This window comes from Camponotus vicinus, unplaced genomic scaffold (genome assembly GCF_025532165.1).
Source record: "Camponotus vicinus isolate PSW18456_S1 unplaced genomic scaffold, iyCamVici1.0 SCAF_11, whole genome shotgun sequence".
Lineage (NCBI taxonomy): Eukaryota > Metazoa > Arthropoda > Insecta > Hymenoptera > Formicidae > Camponotus > Camponotus vicinus.
In genome coordinates, this window is record NW_028141947.1 from 2914306 (window position 1) to 2931003 (window position 16698).

The 16698-nt window shown below is 39.7% G+C and overlaps 1 protein-coding gene across 1 annotated transcript; it reads right to left on the reverse strand.

Moving 5' to 3' along the window:
• Positions 1 to 11332: 11332 nt before the first annotated feature.
• Positions 11333 to 12485, reverse strand: LOC145961699 (uncharacterized). The gene has a single exon (XM_083082141.1). The coding sequence runs from the start codon at positions 12338 to 12340 to the stop codon at positions 11642 to 11644; it is 699 nt and encodes a 232-aa protein (XP_082938267.1). The 5' UTR covers positions 12341 to 12485; the 3' UTR covers positions 11333 to 11641.
• Between the last annotated feature and the right edge of the window lie 4213 nt (positions 12486 to 16698).

The window sequence follows — 16698 nt, forward strand, 5'->3', positions numbered from 1 at the left end:
ATAGGAGAGTTCATATCTCCTTGCCCGACGCTCCGCCCGCACCCACTGCCGGCGCCGGATATTCATAAACCCAGGGATTTGAACCTCATCCTAGGACTACATTAAAAAAATATAATTAGTATAAATACACGCACATTTTTTTTTTTTTAAATATTCGCAAATGTAATACTTACCTCCCAATGGAAGGCCAGCTTAACGAGCAAAACACAGAGCAGGTCGAAGAAATATTGCTTCCACCCTGAGCAATTTTCCAAAATGCTATCCATTATTTTTTTTAATTTGACTTTGACACGCACACGATTCAGAACTTTCTGATGAGAGAACGAGGTCCCGGCACGAGGTTTTATAGTAGAGATGCGACATTATCACCATATCAAAAACGTGTCGTAAGACAAAAGTACGGTCCCATGAAACTCAGCGTGGTATATAATATAATATTAATATTATCATATCGCGACTTTGCGAGGAGACAAACGTCTCGGTATGAAACTTTAGAATAGGGATACGTATCATTATCGCTTTACCAAAAATGTGTCGTAAGACAAAAGTATGCATGTTCCCACGCAAATTAGCATGATATAACGCTATAATGCGTCAACCCTGCTCGAAAGGTCATCGAACAGAAACGAACGACTGTCGAACGGCTATCGAACGCTCGTCGAACGGAAACGAACGCCCGTCGAACGGAAACGAACGGTAATTGAACGGTCATCGAACAACTGTCGAACGCAAACGAACGCTCGTTGAACGGTCGTCGAACGGAAACGAACGCTCGTTGAACGGTTGTCGAACGCAAATGAACGACCGTCGAACGGAAACGAACGCTCGTCGAACGGAAATGAACGCCCGTCGAACGGAAACGAACGGTCGTCGAACGGTAATTGAACGGTCATCGAACGGAAATGAACGGTCGTCGAACGGTAATTGAACGGTCATCGAACGCAAACGAACGCTCGTCGAACGGAATTGAACGCTAATTGAACGCCCGTCGAACGGAAACGAACGCCCGCTGAACAGTCATCGAACGGTAATTGAACGGTCATCGAACGGAAATGAACACCCATCGAACGGAAATGAACAGTCATCGAACGCCCATCGAACGGAAACGAACGCTCGTTAAACGGTCGTCGAACGGTAATTGAACGGTCATCGAACGGAAATGAACGGTAATCGAACGGAAACGAACGCCCGTCGAACGGAAACGAACGCCCGTCGAACGGAAATGAACGGTCATCAAACGCCTGTTGAACGGAAACGAACGCTCGTTAACGGTCATCAAACGCCCGTTGAACGGTCATCGAACGGTCATCGAACGGAAATGAATGGTCATCGAACGGAATTGAACGGTAATCGAACGGTCATCGAACGGAAACGAACGGTCATCGAACGTAAAACTATATTCAATTATCAAATATTTAAATGTTTTATCATGTACTACAATGTAGTATCGAAATACAATATCTGTAGCAGCTGTGTCACGTACGGAAACACGATACTGCACACGTACATAGATAGAGATGAGGAAAGAAAGGAGAGAATAAGAAAGACGATAAAAATATATTGCATCATCAATTTATTATAAATATGGATTCGATGAATCATGATGTTTCAACCATCAATTATAAATCTTAAATATATTTTCTAAAGCGCAATTTTTTACATGATTTTCACAACGTACAGTATTCTTAACATCTAACTTATTTAAAGAAGCTACATCCTCATAATCTGCATCCAAAGTTTCGATAATCACATCGTTTCTCGCATCATTGTCCAGTATATCGGCTAGCCATTGCCGTTTTTCATGCCCTTTAACGTACACGAGAGGTGACGCATCATCATCCTTCCCCGTTGCACCCATCACCGCTGTCGTAATTAAACGTTTCGATTTCCAATATGAAACGTGTCCATCATTCCACGATAATCCATGGTGATTTTTCATCAACCATAAAACCTGACATCTCTCAGATTTTGTGAGCATGTGCCATGGTTCGGGACATGTAAAAATGTAATGAGAAAGTATGGATCCCTTTCTCAGAACCGCAGCTTCCTTCACGACAAAATTTTTGCCAACGATAAATCTTTGTAGATCGACAAACGTTGGCACAGCCATGATGACAAGATCCGATCGCAGACTGATGTCGATCGTCAAACATCTCAATCTTTTATATTTTTCATATGCAATGGAGGGGATATTTGCTGACTTATGTAATTTTGCGGACTACATTGGTCAATGGATTATATTCGACAACCCGATCGTGCAAGATGAGACAGTAGGCGGTAGTATTCGCCGGTATATTTTCCCTGCATTCAAACTCTATTCTCACGTCCACGGTAGCAGTTTTGACAGACTCGTTTTGTCGCGAGCAATCAATGACCGCGAGAGGACCGCAATGTAGAAACTTTGAAATGGTTAATAGCGTGGTGCTGTTATCGCATCCGTAATAAGATTTGCGAAAACGAGAGTACATGTCGAATAGAACGGCGAATCTATTTTTTTCAAAATCTAAATTTAAATCATCGTAGGGATAAAATTCCGAGTTTAAATAGAGTTTAACGTTGGTCAATTTGTAGTCGTCGAACAATGTAACATCTTGTGACACTGAATTCTTTTTACCAGTTTGCAGTGCAAAGATCACATATCGTGGTTTCTCTAGCTGGGAGGCGGCTTTCACGGTCCATGAATGCTTAGTCGTGCTATGCAGCAGAGGAAATTCATATAGATCCCAAGATCTGAAACTCATGTTCAAGTATCGTCCGCTTTCCAACATTTGCAACATCGACAATTTATTAATCTCATTCAATATTACATGAGGCATACGCCATTGTATCTTGAGTAATTCAATCTCTACTTCCGACGATGGATGTCCGAATAGACAATTATTATCGTTGCGTGAACGTATCAGAATCAATTCGTGACGAGCGTTAATCACAACGCGTTTATAATCTTCGCAAAATCCCAACAACATGTTGAGCGGTACGCAATAGTTGAAATAATTTTTGTCACCATTGTACGTCAAATCCCACGCAGCGTTCTTCAAGTTTATACTTTTCTGGTGCGTTAGAGAGACATAATTTTTGAGCGTCGAAGTTATTCCAACATTTCTGTTGCGATCAATCTCTACTCCGTCGAGTTCGTATCGAAGCTCATCAAACATGAATGCGACGCAATTGTTTCCCAATACAACCTTCATTTCGTCATTATTCATATACAACCTTCATTTACGCACATTAAACCTTCCCTCGATGTAAAGAAAGCTTTCGCACGGTAACGTGTACAAATCCTGATGTTGTATAGGTATTCGTATCTCGTCGCTGTATCCAAGCGTCGTATTGGCGTACGGATTGTACGTATGAGTCTCAATCTTGACGATGCGATCGTCAAAGACTGGCTCACCTCCGATATTCAAAATATCAATCATTCTTTTCGTACGATGAATCCCAATGATTTTAAAAATTCACGATTCAACGCGCTCAACTTCTTCTTAATGGCTATCTTATTATTGTCACCCGATACCGCAATAGTATTGTCCCTCGTAAAAGTGTTGTATCTCGCGTGCTCCGTTTCGTTCAGCACGAGCATACTATGTTTGTCGCCGCCGTATATGCAATCTTACGATAATTTCCTCTCCTCGAAAATCGAGCAATCGACCTCTTTGATCCACAATACGTATCGTTAAATCCGTAATGCTCCGTACGATGATCGGCAGATAAATGATCTGTGCCGGCGTTTCCGATATCTTATATCCTGGCGGTATGCTCGGTGAAAATTCATGTATCGTGTGTACGCGCATGCCATTGCTGTACGCACCAGTAGTCACGTTACATTCTATACGAATAATATTTACGTTTATAATATTAACCGGTTCGTCCGATTCGTACCACTCGCGAGGTTGCAATATACGATTCGACGAGAATCCAAGCAAGGATCCTACATTGTCGGGTTTGGTAAAGTTTATTCTGTAGACACATTTGATTTCGCTCTTTAGCGTGCTATGATTGGCGCGAAGCGCTATTGGATATTCCTCATCATAATCGTTTTCAACATCTCTGGAAAGGTGTTCATCTTGCAAAATTGCACGTTTGAGATAGTCATTTATAGCGTGCAATTCGTACGATCCTTCGGGAATCGTAATTTCCTTGTCGTCGTTGCCAAAGTAAAATTTATTATTCGAAAAATTTACGTTTGGAATCGTATGATAAGTTTCAAAATCCGTTAATCCAAGCTCGTAATCGGCATCAGTCAAATCTATAGCGGGAAAATAGCTTACAGCGAGAACGCTGCTTCTGCCAGTCAACGTAAGTGTCAGTGACATGTCGAACGAATACTGAGTCGTGACGATGGATTGTCAGGCTTTAAATTGATCGTCGACTGTTTGAAGAAATTTTAAACACAACTGTCCACAGATGCTCTGATTGTAACTTTGATAAGATGCATAATTGTATTCAATTTTCACTCGTCCGAAATATCGCACAAGTTCCTTGGGTGGTCGAAGGTTTCCAAAACTGTCGAAATATACGACACGATCTCCCCTCTTTGCGTACGCTACCCAATGAGTACCGGGACCATCAACGTCATCCAAATTGACGATACCGCTCTCGTTTCGTCGTACACCGCTTATTGGTAAATTATTGCGCATGAAAACACCTCTAAAGAACGGTATGTGCATACGTTTCGCCAATTGTTCCAATTGCACGTTAGTTGTCGCACCCGTAGCCATTTTTAATGTTTTTTCGACGTTTTTTTTTTCTCTTAGACTTTGTTGAGAATCCCTGTCCACGCTTGTACGGAGCGAGATAAAGTCCGCGACCTTCCATAGCGCGATTGTGACGTTGCAACTCTTCCAGCTGACGTTGCGCCGCCTTGCTATCGTTTACCGCCTTTGCGATTCCCGCCGCACCGCCGGCCAAAGAACCGACAACTCCCAACAACGGTAAAAGTGGTAAAACCGCGTTTCGCTACTGGAAGTATTCGTTTTTTCCTCCTCTTTGTCGTCGATGGCTTTTTCATCCCCATGCCGAGTTTTGTCTTTGCCTTCATTGCCGCCCAAACAGTCGTAGCGGCTGCTCTTTCGCCAAGAGTCGAATCCCTCGCGGTAATGCGTTCTCGCGCTCTTGCAGCTAGTATGCGATCCGCGACGTGTCGTTGACCGAGGTCGTTGCTTCGCGAGTAAGCAATGTCGTGCTCGCGACAAGCGGCGTCCAATGGATTGATGCCTCGATCGCCTCTAGCCAATCGTTTCTCTAATCGAGTTCCCGGGCCGCAAAACTGATAACCGGGAATATGTAATTCGATGGGAAGCGCGTTTATCGCACGATTTAAGAGACCGCTACCTCTTACGATTCTCGCTGACATTCGTAGCAATCTTTTATTAACGGTGGCGGACCGTCGATGTGCGTTCGCTGCCACGGCTGATTGTAATGTCGCATGCACGAACGATATTGTCGAACCTCCGAATCAGCCTTTATATATTCTGGAAGCTTGTCCCACAATCGTTCCACGTAATCACCAAAATTTTGCAGTAAAACAATCTTTGGGATATACTGCAGTTGTTCGGCGGTAAGCCGGAAAATGTCTCTGTCATCCGACAGAAGGAGAAACATTTTTGATACTGAATGGTTTCGAGTTGAGACACCTCTATAAATAGGTCTCCCCCTCGTGATCATTTGCAAAATTGATTCGAAAGAGAAAACATGCGGTTCGTGCGACAAGCGCGGATAATCAAAGTATCAAATTTCGATGATAGACTAATATCGGAGAAAAAAGTACGCAAGCATGGAAACATGCTACCGACTACTATACGCGGTATCGTTTGCGGCCCTTCAAACTGCGGTAAGACAAACGTGTTGATTAGTTTGATAGAAAGTCCGTACGGTGTACGTTTCGAGAACATGTACGTATACTCGAAATCGCTTCAACAACCGAAATATAGATATTTGGAAAATTTACTAGCACCTATAGGCGAAATTGGTTATTTTACATTCTCTAATAACAGCGATGTCATTCCACCGAGCGAGGCGCTTCCGAATTCCATCTTTATCTTTGATGACGTGGCATGTGACAAGCAAGATACGATAAGAGAATACTTTGCAATGGGTCGACACTCGAGCGTCGACTGTTTCTATCTTTGTCAAACGTACGCCAAGATACCTAAGCATCTTATACGCGACAATGCGAATCTTTTGATTTTATTTAAACAAGACGGCACAAATTTGAAACATGTGTACAACGATCATGTAAATACCGACATGTCTTATGACGATTTCCGCGATTTCATTGTGTCAGAAATGTTGGCAACGCAAATATGGCTTCGTAGTCATTGATAAAGACAGCACGTTGATCAATGGACGATATAGAAGAGGATTTAACGATTTCGCGATACCGTAAAGCGATCAGTCGTCATCGACACATCGATCGAGCATCATGAACGGTGATCGCGAAAAGATTGCGAGAGAGATTGCAAAAACGAGCGAATCAATTCGCAAAAAATATCGCGTTTTGAAAACTGGTAAAATGGAGGAAGACGTTGCATTGGAAAGACAATTTAAGCCAATTACCGAACCTTTAAAACAGCTTGTCGAAAATACTGTGGAATCTGATGCGCCGAAAATCGAGCCGTTGAGTTTGACGTTTGGAGAGAAGCACGAGGAAAAAATAAAAGAGTCAAAGCAAGGAATAAAGCGAGCACGGATAAATATGCCGATAAACGATTCGCCGATATATTCGACACCGAATCGATCAAAACGAAGGAAACAATTTTCTAATATGGCTACTGTTTCTACTCCGATAAAAGTACAACCGCATCAAACAATGCCATCCCCGTCCGTCGAAGAAATTTACGAGACCACGCCCGATTCGTTTGTAACATCAGTCCGACACGAATTAGAAACGTCCGAAGGTCAGAAAACGTTCCGAGATCATTTTGGTCCACTAGCGCAAAAATATATAGGAGCTATCATGAGTGTTGATAAAAATAAGAGTATGGATTACGTCTACGGTGTTAAATTTACCAGCGAAGGAATGATGCTCGGTGATAAACGTTTCGATGTGGACATGGAAGATAATATAATTATCGATGGAATAAAATATACGGGAACCGAAGGTATCTACGATTTGATTTTTAAAAAATTTCCCAATCATAAAAAATACACTCAAGACGATTTGTATAAATATCAAAGTATATTAAAAGCAACAAATGCGCATAAACGTGACAACAAAGTTAATAATCCTATTAAAACTAATAAAGGATACAAGTACAAATATATAATTGCACCATTATTCCCCGATAGAAAAGTGGGAAGAGGTATAGACGCGCCGCGCACCATGACGCTAAGTGATAACATGATCGATTACGTGCATTGGAACGATCCCAACGAATTGGTAGATCGTTTGCGATTGCTGGACGCCTCACGTCGAGCCGGCAACAATGCTCACGACAATGAAATCTTGTCAATTATTGAAGAACTTCGCGAGGCTGGCATTATTATAAATTAAACTGTGCATCAACGATACGTGTCATTCGGTCAAAGTTCTCGGTACCGAAATGTCGATTAATAAATTTGGATTATCGCTCGGAACATCGAATAATTTGTACTATCAGTGGAATGGATTATTGAGAAATTACGTTCGCGATAACGCTCTCTGCCAGACTACTACCGGCTTTGACGCAAGGTTGCGCAAGATTCAACGTGTAGCGCAACCGGAAGCTGATACTGACGCCGTCAACAAACGATACGTGGATAAACTTTTGAGAGATCGACAGGGAGAAATTGAGCAAAAAATTATCGCGCTTGAAACACACGTGCAGGCGCTACGAATAATGATGGACGAGATAAAGAATGTGCTGAGATATGCAACATCTGACTCGACACAGTAAACGAGACATACTATCGCAATATTAATTATGCCTCGATCAAACGTGCGAAAGAAGAAAAACAACAAAAAGCGACAACTAGTCGAGGAACTACATGCTCCGGCGAGAAGAAATTTTCCACGAAGACGTGTCATTGTACGCGGATACGACGATCTGTGGCAGGCGGACGTGGTCGAGATGCGTTCGTACTCTCGACTCAACAAGGGTCATAAATACATACTCACAGTTATCGATGTGTTGAGCAAGTATGCGTGGGCCGTACCGCTCAAGAGTAAGAGCGGAAACGAAATGTCCGAAACGATTGCAAAGATTATTGCAGACGATAAAAGGTGTCCGAAAAATTTTCAAACCGACAGAGGAAAAGAATTTTACAACGCGAGTGTGCAGAAACTCATGAAGAAACACAATATTAATCATTACTCGACATATTCCGTTATGAAAGCCTCGGTCGCGGAACGATTCAATCGTACTTTAAAAAACAATATGTGGAAAATGTTTACGCTCAACGGAAATTACAAATGGATCGACGAGCTATCTCGACTCGTTGCAGAGTACAATACGCGAAAACATCGCACCATCGGTATGAGACCTGCCGACGTCACTCCAGCGATCGCTGAAAAACTTTTAAATACGGTGTATAGCAACGTAAAAATTGCGGCTCCGACAAAATTTAAAGTAGGCGATTCTGTACGCGTGAGCAAATACAAGACCATCTTTGAAAAAGGTTTCACACCTAATTGGACGACCGAAGTTTTTAAGATTGTCGAGGTGCAGAAAACTAATCCCGCGACATTCATACTCGAAGATTCGCGTGGAGATCCCGTCGCTGGAGGATTCTACGAATACGAATTACAACGCGTCGCTAATCCCGACGTATATCTCGTGGAAAAAATTTTGTGGGAAAAGGGTGATGACGTATACGTGAAATGGTTGGGAATGGATAAATCATACAACTCTTGGATACATAAAAATAATGTATTATAAATATTTATTAAAATAATATACATATAAACTATATAAATAATTTAATATATAAATATTTAATAATATAAAAATATATAAAATGTATTAAATATAAAAATATATACATGGTTACGTATAAAATATACAATTAATAATAAATAAAATATACATTTATTTACAATGGTATTCTATAATGTCCCCACGTAACGTATCGGTGGTTTCGGGTACGATATACCGCTTATCGTCGTACGGACTCAGAGCAATTTTCGTCTCGCAGATCGTATATACTTGATGTAGTTTAGATCGTATACACGACTGCTGACGCGTCATTTCAATCTCTTCGTTTAAACACCGCGTGTAATCGTCAAACGTTATCGTTCTCGCGACAACGTTACTCTTGACACCTTTAACTTTCTTTGTGTCCTTTTTCCCATTCACTCGTAACGCGTACATCTTTGCTCTGAGCCCGACGAATTCGGTCATTATGGTACCGTTGTTTTCGTCCTTCATCAGGCCCGGTACCTTTTTATTTACAAGCGGTATACCGTACGCATTATCCACCGCATAATCGCTCGTGTCGAATCTGATGATATCGCGCTTCATATTCTCATACACATCCGCGCACTCAATGTGATATATTAGACTGTCCGTATCGATGTACATTACCCGGCATTTGTCGCGATACATTGGCGTCATATACTCGTGATGAAACTCGTACAAACATGTCTTGGATATGTCGAGTATGCACATACCCACGTAAATCGGTTTGTAGAATTTCACCTCGAGTTTACGCAATTCCACAGCGATTAAGTTTTCTGAAAAAACGCTTCTGCTGTGGAAATTTGGTTTCGCAATCATTGCTTCTGCGCCGTACCGACCATCCCACTTTGTTAATAATTTAACATCGACACGATTGCGCACATTTTCCATCGTTTTACCAAACATCGCATTGTTCATTAATTTATATAAATTTTTTTCGAAATCATTTTTAGCCAATGTTCTAAAATGTGCATTTAATTCTATGTAATTTCGAAGCCAGGGAGATTGTGAAAACTGTAAAATTCGATGTATTTTTGTAACGCGAAGACCGTGACGCGTACACTGCTGCAGGTTGTGGTAGTGTATTACGTAACGCTTCTTATCGTATAGCGTTGCAAGCAGTTTGAATTCCCGCTTGCCAGGTGGTTTGTCGCGTGTCGGGCAAAACGGTAGGTCAGTGTGCGCATCGTGAAGATGTTGCGGGTACTCGAGGTCCACTTCGAGGACATAGCCTGTAGGCGAATCTAGCGCGATGGATGATACTTCAAAATTGGTCACGTCGTCGACCCATCGAAAATCGGCGTAAGGTAACGGTTGACACATTGCCCATCCGTACAAATTATTTACATCAAAGTACATCAAGTACAATGCTGGTTTCGATGGATCGTACGACTCCATGTACTTGTTATTAGCGCGAGCATATCTACCCGAACATTGACTCAGACCACCGCGTATACCACGTTCGATGAACATAACCATGTCGATGTCAGTAAGCAACTCGAACGTAATTTTCGTATGCTTCAACATGGCGTCCCACGTGTATCCGGGGAGAGTATAGTAATACGCGGGGTCGAGTCCGTAACTTTCGATACATTTATCTCGAAAGTTTTCGAAAATGTCGGCTAATAACAAGACATCAATTTTAAGATATAAATCGCTATATTCGCCTAGCGTCCGAATGGAGAATCGCGTCCAGATGTTCTCGGCGTGCGCGTAATCGCTCTCGGATACAGTGTCACCGGTCAAGGAACTGTAAAATGATTCGCGCGGTGGTAAACACGTATCTTGCAACCTATCTACCGAGTCGATGTATTCATACGGAAATACACCTTTCCGCGTTAACAAATTGAAATTTTCTGTTGATAAATTTTGATATTCTGATTTTAAAATTTTGAGTTTGTCTTTATCCAAAAACGATGCCAATTTGTCGAGACTCGATGCGAGAAATTTGAATGAATCGATGAAACGTAATTTTACATGATTTTTTGATTCTTCATCCATATAAACATCTTTTGTGAATGAAATATATTTCTCTTTTGTTATCGGAAGTAACTCGATTTTCCCTTCGAACGATGTGGCTATTTCCTCGATAATAAAGTGTGAATCATAACCTGATAAATTATGAAAAACTATGGGAATACAAAAAGATTCTTTATAATTTAAATTGCAATTTGAGTGTGCTGGACCTCTGTACCGCCCGGTCAGATGGCAATGATCGCGAACGCGTATATCGTCTTCCACGAACGGTTTTTCGCATATATGACATTGAGTGGCGCTATGGAATTTTTCCCACTCTTCGGACGTCAAATTTACCATGGGGACATTTGTTTTTAAAATATTTTTTACACGTAACGCTAAATTTTTGAGGTCTTCGGCGACCCAAGCTATACAATCGGCGCTACGACGCGAATGATATGCCGATAAAGATTCGTCATACGAACAATGTACATAGTAAGCTATACTAAATACTTGGTGATGTTGATATGCGTTTTTCTCTTCATCCATCTTGGCCAAAACGCATTCCAGGTCGGCGTAGACCACAAATGGAAGCCGCTCCTTCCGATTAAAGTTATTGAACTCGAGCCACTTGTCCTTATCGCTCGGCAATCGGACAGCGCAATCGTTCATCTTTCCACAGTCGACCGTATGCGACTGCAACTTGGCGTCCGAATCAAAGTAATGTAAGCATCTGTAAAAGAAAAATTTTTTAAAGATTTATATACAATTTGCTACATAACTTATAATTATTCAAATAATATAAATTAAACTTACCGGTCGCAGATATATTTCTTGTGCTCCTTTTTGCTCAATTGTGAGCTCACGAGCCGGGATAAATTCTTAATCCAAGTGAAATGTCCAACGCTGTTGTCGTCTTCAATGTACAGCAAGTTGATATGCTTATCCCGCTTCTGCTCCGTAAGACGCATCGGGACAATGCTGTTTTTGTCTTCGATGCTGTACACATTTATAGAAATGTCATTAGCAAGTTCAAAATTTTTTATTTGGTTCACAGTCACTGGAAACTCAATGTTCTGGAGATTCAGCACTGTCGTGTAATGCGGGTACGATGATTCCCGTTCCGCCTTTCTTTCGACGGGGTATAGTGCGGCGACCACTGCCCACGCGAAACATGCATTGTCCTTTGATTGTACATTAATCACCGCTCTTTTCAACATAATCTCCCGCGGTAACTTAATGTGACATCCCGCACGCATAGGATTATACTTATTTATATTTACAGTTAAATTTAATATTCGCGACAAAGCCCACCCGCTGTCGCGTTCCTGAAACTCTTCCAGAGACGCTAGGGTGGGTTCGATAACGCGCCGTTCGTACCACTCGCGTAAATCGGATGTGCGAAAGAGTTTATAGTTTTTCGTGTTTATACTTTTATTGGCGCGTTTATCCCCAGCCACAAATTCACCGTTAAATATTGTGTTCACTTTCACATTATAATGTTTTTTCATAACATCCTTCACATGTTCCAACACAATGTCTTTGGCATCATCGAGAAACTGGCGCGGTTCGATGTGATTATAATTTATCACTGCACCAGTCAATATACGACTCTCGAACGCCGCATCAATCTCGCGCCACGCAAGTCCATTTTGACGCGTGCTACATCCGGCACCCGTGTGTACGAAACGTCCACGTACCGAATTTTTCAACCCTTCGAGGCGCGCGATCCGAGCAATCAGCGATTGTCGATATCCGATTGATAATCGCGGTCGCTTGATGCGACTTTGCTCTTCCAACGACTCGATATACGTATCACATCGTTGCTCCCACACAATGTAGTCTTCCAATGAATTCACCAAAGTGGATTGCTCTCGCAAACTTTGTTCCTCCATATTGTATCAGACTTGCGAAATGCGCTTCCCAATGATAGTTCCGGATGTACTTTAGCTACTGGCGGGGTGTGCCTCTTTATCATGATTTATATACTGTCTCGTGCATATCATCGAACATTCTAGAATGATTTCATCTTAAAAATTCCCTGGAGTAGCGTCTGCAATTTAACCTTGATAATTTCGCGTTTTGTCACATACATTTGAAAAATCTAACGTGGTTGCATCGGGAGCAGTCGTACATCGGCGCTCGATTTTAGCGAATTCAGCTAAATCTTTGTTCTGGGGATGATGATGTCATCGCAGACTGTATGATACTGGCAGTGTCCTGCCGAACAAACACGACGCTGGGAGAAATCGCGATGTTAGAAATGTACGGAACACGTGTACGGAGAGAGTCATACGTACTTTCGAAGATAATCCCGAAACAAGTATTCGGATAGTTGCTCGAGAACATGATTTATTCTATACAAAGAATATTAAAAGAAGAAAAGTTGCATGCGTTTCATTATACACGCGTGCAGCATTTACGACCAGCAGATTACCCTGCAAGACGAACGTTTTGCGAAAATTTTCTGCAAAACGTCGATCGAGATCCCAGATATTCCTCTCGTGTGATATTCAGCGATGAATCGCTATTCACACAAGAAGGAATTTTTAATGTGCATAATATGCACTTTTGGAGCGAAGAAAATCCCAGAGTCACGCGATTTCGAAATTTTCAAACTCGTTGGAAGATTAATGTATGGGCTGGAATAATGGGCACTGAAATACTTGGTCCAGTTATTCTTCCAGATATTTTAACTGGAAGAACCTACGTCGATTTATTAACAGAAAATCTACCACATTTCTTAGAAGATGTGCCATTATTTGAAAGAAACGATATTATCTTCCAACAAGACGGTGCTGGGCCACACAACGCCAGGATCGTTACGAATTATTTAAACGAGAATTTTCCCGGACGCTGGATGGGTCGGTACGGCCCGATACGTTGGCCCGCAAGATCTCCGGATCTCAATCCTCTAGATTTTTTCTTATGGGGATACTGCAAGGAAGTAATTTATAAAACGCTTCCCGAAGATATTGAAGATCTGGAGACAAGATTACGATTCGCTATTTGGAATATTGACGAAGAAATAATGGAAAACGTCGAAAGAAACTTATTAAAACGCATGAGAGCTTGCATTAGGATGGATGGCGGGCATTTTGAGCATCTGCTTTAAAATTTTTTTTAGTCAATCCGCTCTTTTCAGAGCGACCAATACATTTTCACGTTGGAACATTTCATTGTGAGCAGAATAAAAATAAATTTTTCCAAATGTAATTTTAATTACATTATTCTTGCGATTGACTTAAATCTTCGCATCGTAAATGCAATAATTTCGAAAACGTAATAACGTATAACACATGCTTTTTAAAATAATAATTATTTATTATAATTAGAAATAGTTATTATTTATAATAAATAATTAATTTTTTAAGTATGTCATTATACGTTTCATGTTTTCTACCGCATTCGCAATGCGAAGATTTTAGCCGATCGTTCGTCTTATCTCGCGTCAATCACGCGCCACGCGCAAGTCGTTTGTTAGATGTTGCGTGTCGCGTTTCTGGCAACATAACTCTTGTGGTCGCGCAGTCTCCGCGGTCCGTCGCTTCGCGTCGAGTCATGTGCTGTTTGCATTCGCGTTTCTTTGAAAGTAATTTTTGGTATCGATAAATCAATAGTGAGTGAATAAACAGTAAACTCGTTATCGTGTAATCTGTATTGTGTCAATCAAGTGTGAGACTAATAATCGAAAAAATTTCGATGTGTCGCGCATCTCTAGCAATCATAACCGTGCAGCAGATAACAACAATACATAGCATGAAGATTCGTTACGCTGCTACAAGGTGAGTGAGCAAGTGAGTAAGCAGGTGAGTGAGTGAGTGAGTGACCGAGAGAGTGTGAGTGAGAGACTGAATGAGAGAGTGTATGAGTGTTGCGTAAAAGAGAGAAAGAGAGCGAGAAAAAAGTGCGTGCGTGTGTATGAATGTCTGTCCCTCCTACCCTCCCTCTATCTCTCTTTCTCTCTCTCTCTCTCTCTCTTACGCACACACTCCGCCATACGCACATCGCGTGTAGCAATCAGCTGATTGCAACGTCGGACGGCTGGCGATCCGGAACAACTTTTCATTATTAAAATAACGTTATTTTAAGGAACACGTATTTCTGACGTAATTCTAAGACATTTTCTTCTTTACCAAAATTTTATTTAAAGCATAATTTTATGTTATAAGATAAAATAGTTAGCGACTCATGCGGTGATAATCACCCGTCGGGCGGTCAGCTGCGCCCGCGCTCGCGGCACGCCGCGCCGCTCCTGCCTGCCTTCTGTACCCGACGCGTGATTTACTAACTATTTTTGCTCATAATTCAAAAACTACGCTTCAAATCAAATTTTGGTGAAGGAAAAATTGTCTTAGAATGGTGTCAGGAATACGTCATTTTAAAGACATAACGTTTTTCAGGATCGCCCTGTATATTAAAATAATGTTTAAATATATTCTTTTATTGTACAAAACGTTTTGTATATTTTGACCATTTAAAATATTTACAAGAGAGTTTCATTGTTTGTTATATATTGAACACCTTATAAAATAATTTTGGAAAAGAAAATTTTTTTTAGTTTTTAGTTATCTTTGATATGTAATTTTTCATATTCAAGATAATTTAAAGGTCATGTTATTATAGGTTTCTAAATTCGTTTTCATGATTTTGATCATAAAATTTTTTGAACAAATAATTTTAGGGTAAATCTTTTTTACATCATAATTACCTTTTTACACAGTGTATCTCTTTTTCTTTACATTTTTCCTATCATTAAAAACAACAGAAATACGTATTTCAAATGGTCAAGATTACAAAACATTCTGTATGATAAATATTTTCTAAATATTTAGTGTCTCATAAATAAATATACAAAATATCCTATTTTAAATAATGCATTTTAATATTTTTTTTGTAACTCATTTTAAATAAAAATGTTTTAGACAAAAGTTGTAGGATTTTAAAAAGGTTGCATAATGGTACCATCGTTATATAATGGTACTATATTGGTACTATTACAAGGAATCCATTTATATAAAATAATTAGATTAGTTCCATTAAAAAGAATTAAGTTGATTATATTTTATCTTGATCCTCTAACTAAAGTTTAATGCAATAGTACTACTACTATACGTCTGCTTTGAAATCCTACTTTTGTTTGAAAAATTTTGCAGAAAAGATATCTAAATATTAAAATTTAAAATTTGGGAGACACTGTGTATTAAATATTAAAATATTAAATAAAATATATTAATTTATAATTTTTTGTTTCAGGATCGAGAGCGACGATGTAGAAGAAGAGCAATTAGAAGAATTAATCATAAGAAGTTATAAGAAGAATAAGAATAAATAATACAAATAGTGTGTATAAATATTAATATTAATTGTGTGTAATTGTGTATAAAGATTAATATTAATATAATTATAAGCAGATTTTACGTTTTATATTGGTTAATGATTGATGTTATAGTTACATTATCTACATTATTCTTTTGTATATTATGCATTATTCTTATATATATATATATATATATATATATATATATGTGATTTATACATGTATATTGATATTATTTAATAAATGATAAAATTTGATGATGATGATAATGACGATAATGGTGATTATTATGAATATAATTATGATCATGATAGTATAATGATAATGATGATGATGATGATAATGACGATGACGATAATGATGATGATGATGATGATGATGATGATAATGACGATGACGATAATGATGATGATAATGATGATGATGATGACTATGATAATGATGATGATGATGATTAATATTATTGTTATTATTAAGATGCTTGAGTTAGTAGTAGTGTAATCTTATTTGTGAAAGATTATATTCATCTTATCTTGAATTTTATTTGAA

Coding starts and splice junctions, on each gene's coding strand:
- LOC145961699 (XM_083082141.1), bottom strand. CDS start 12,340: ATGAAAAAACATTATAATGTGAAAGTGAACACAATATTTAACGGTGAA.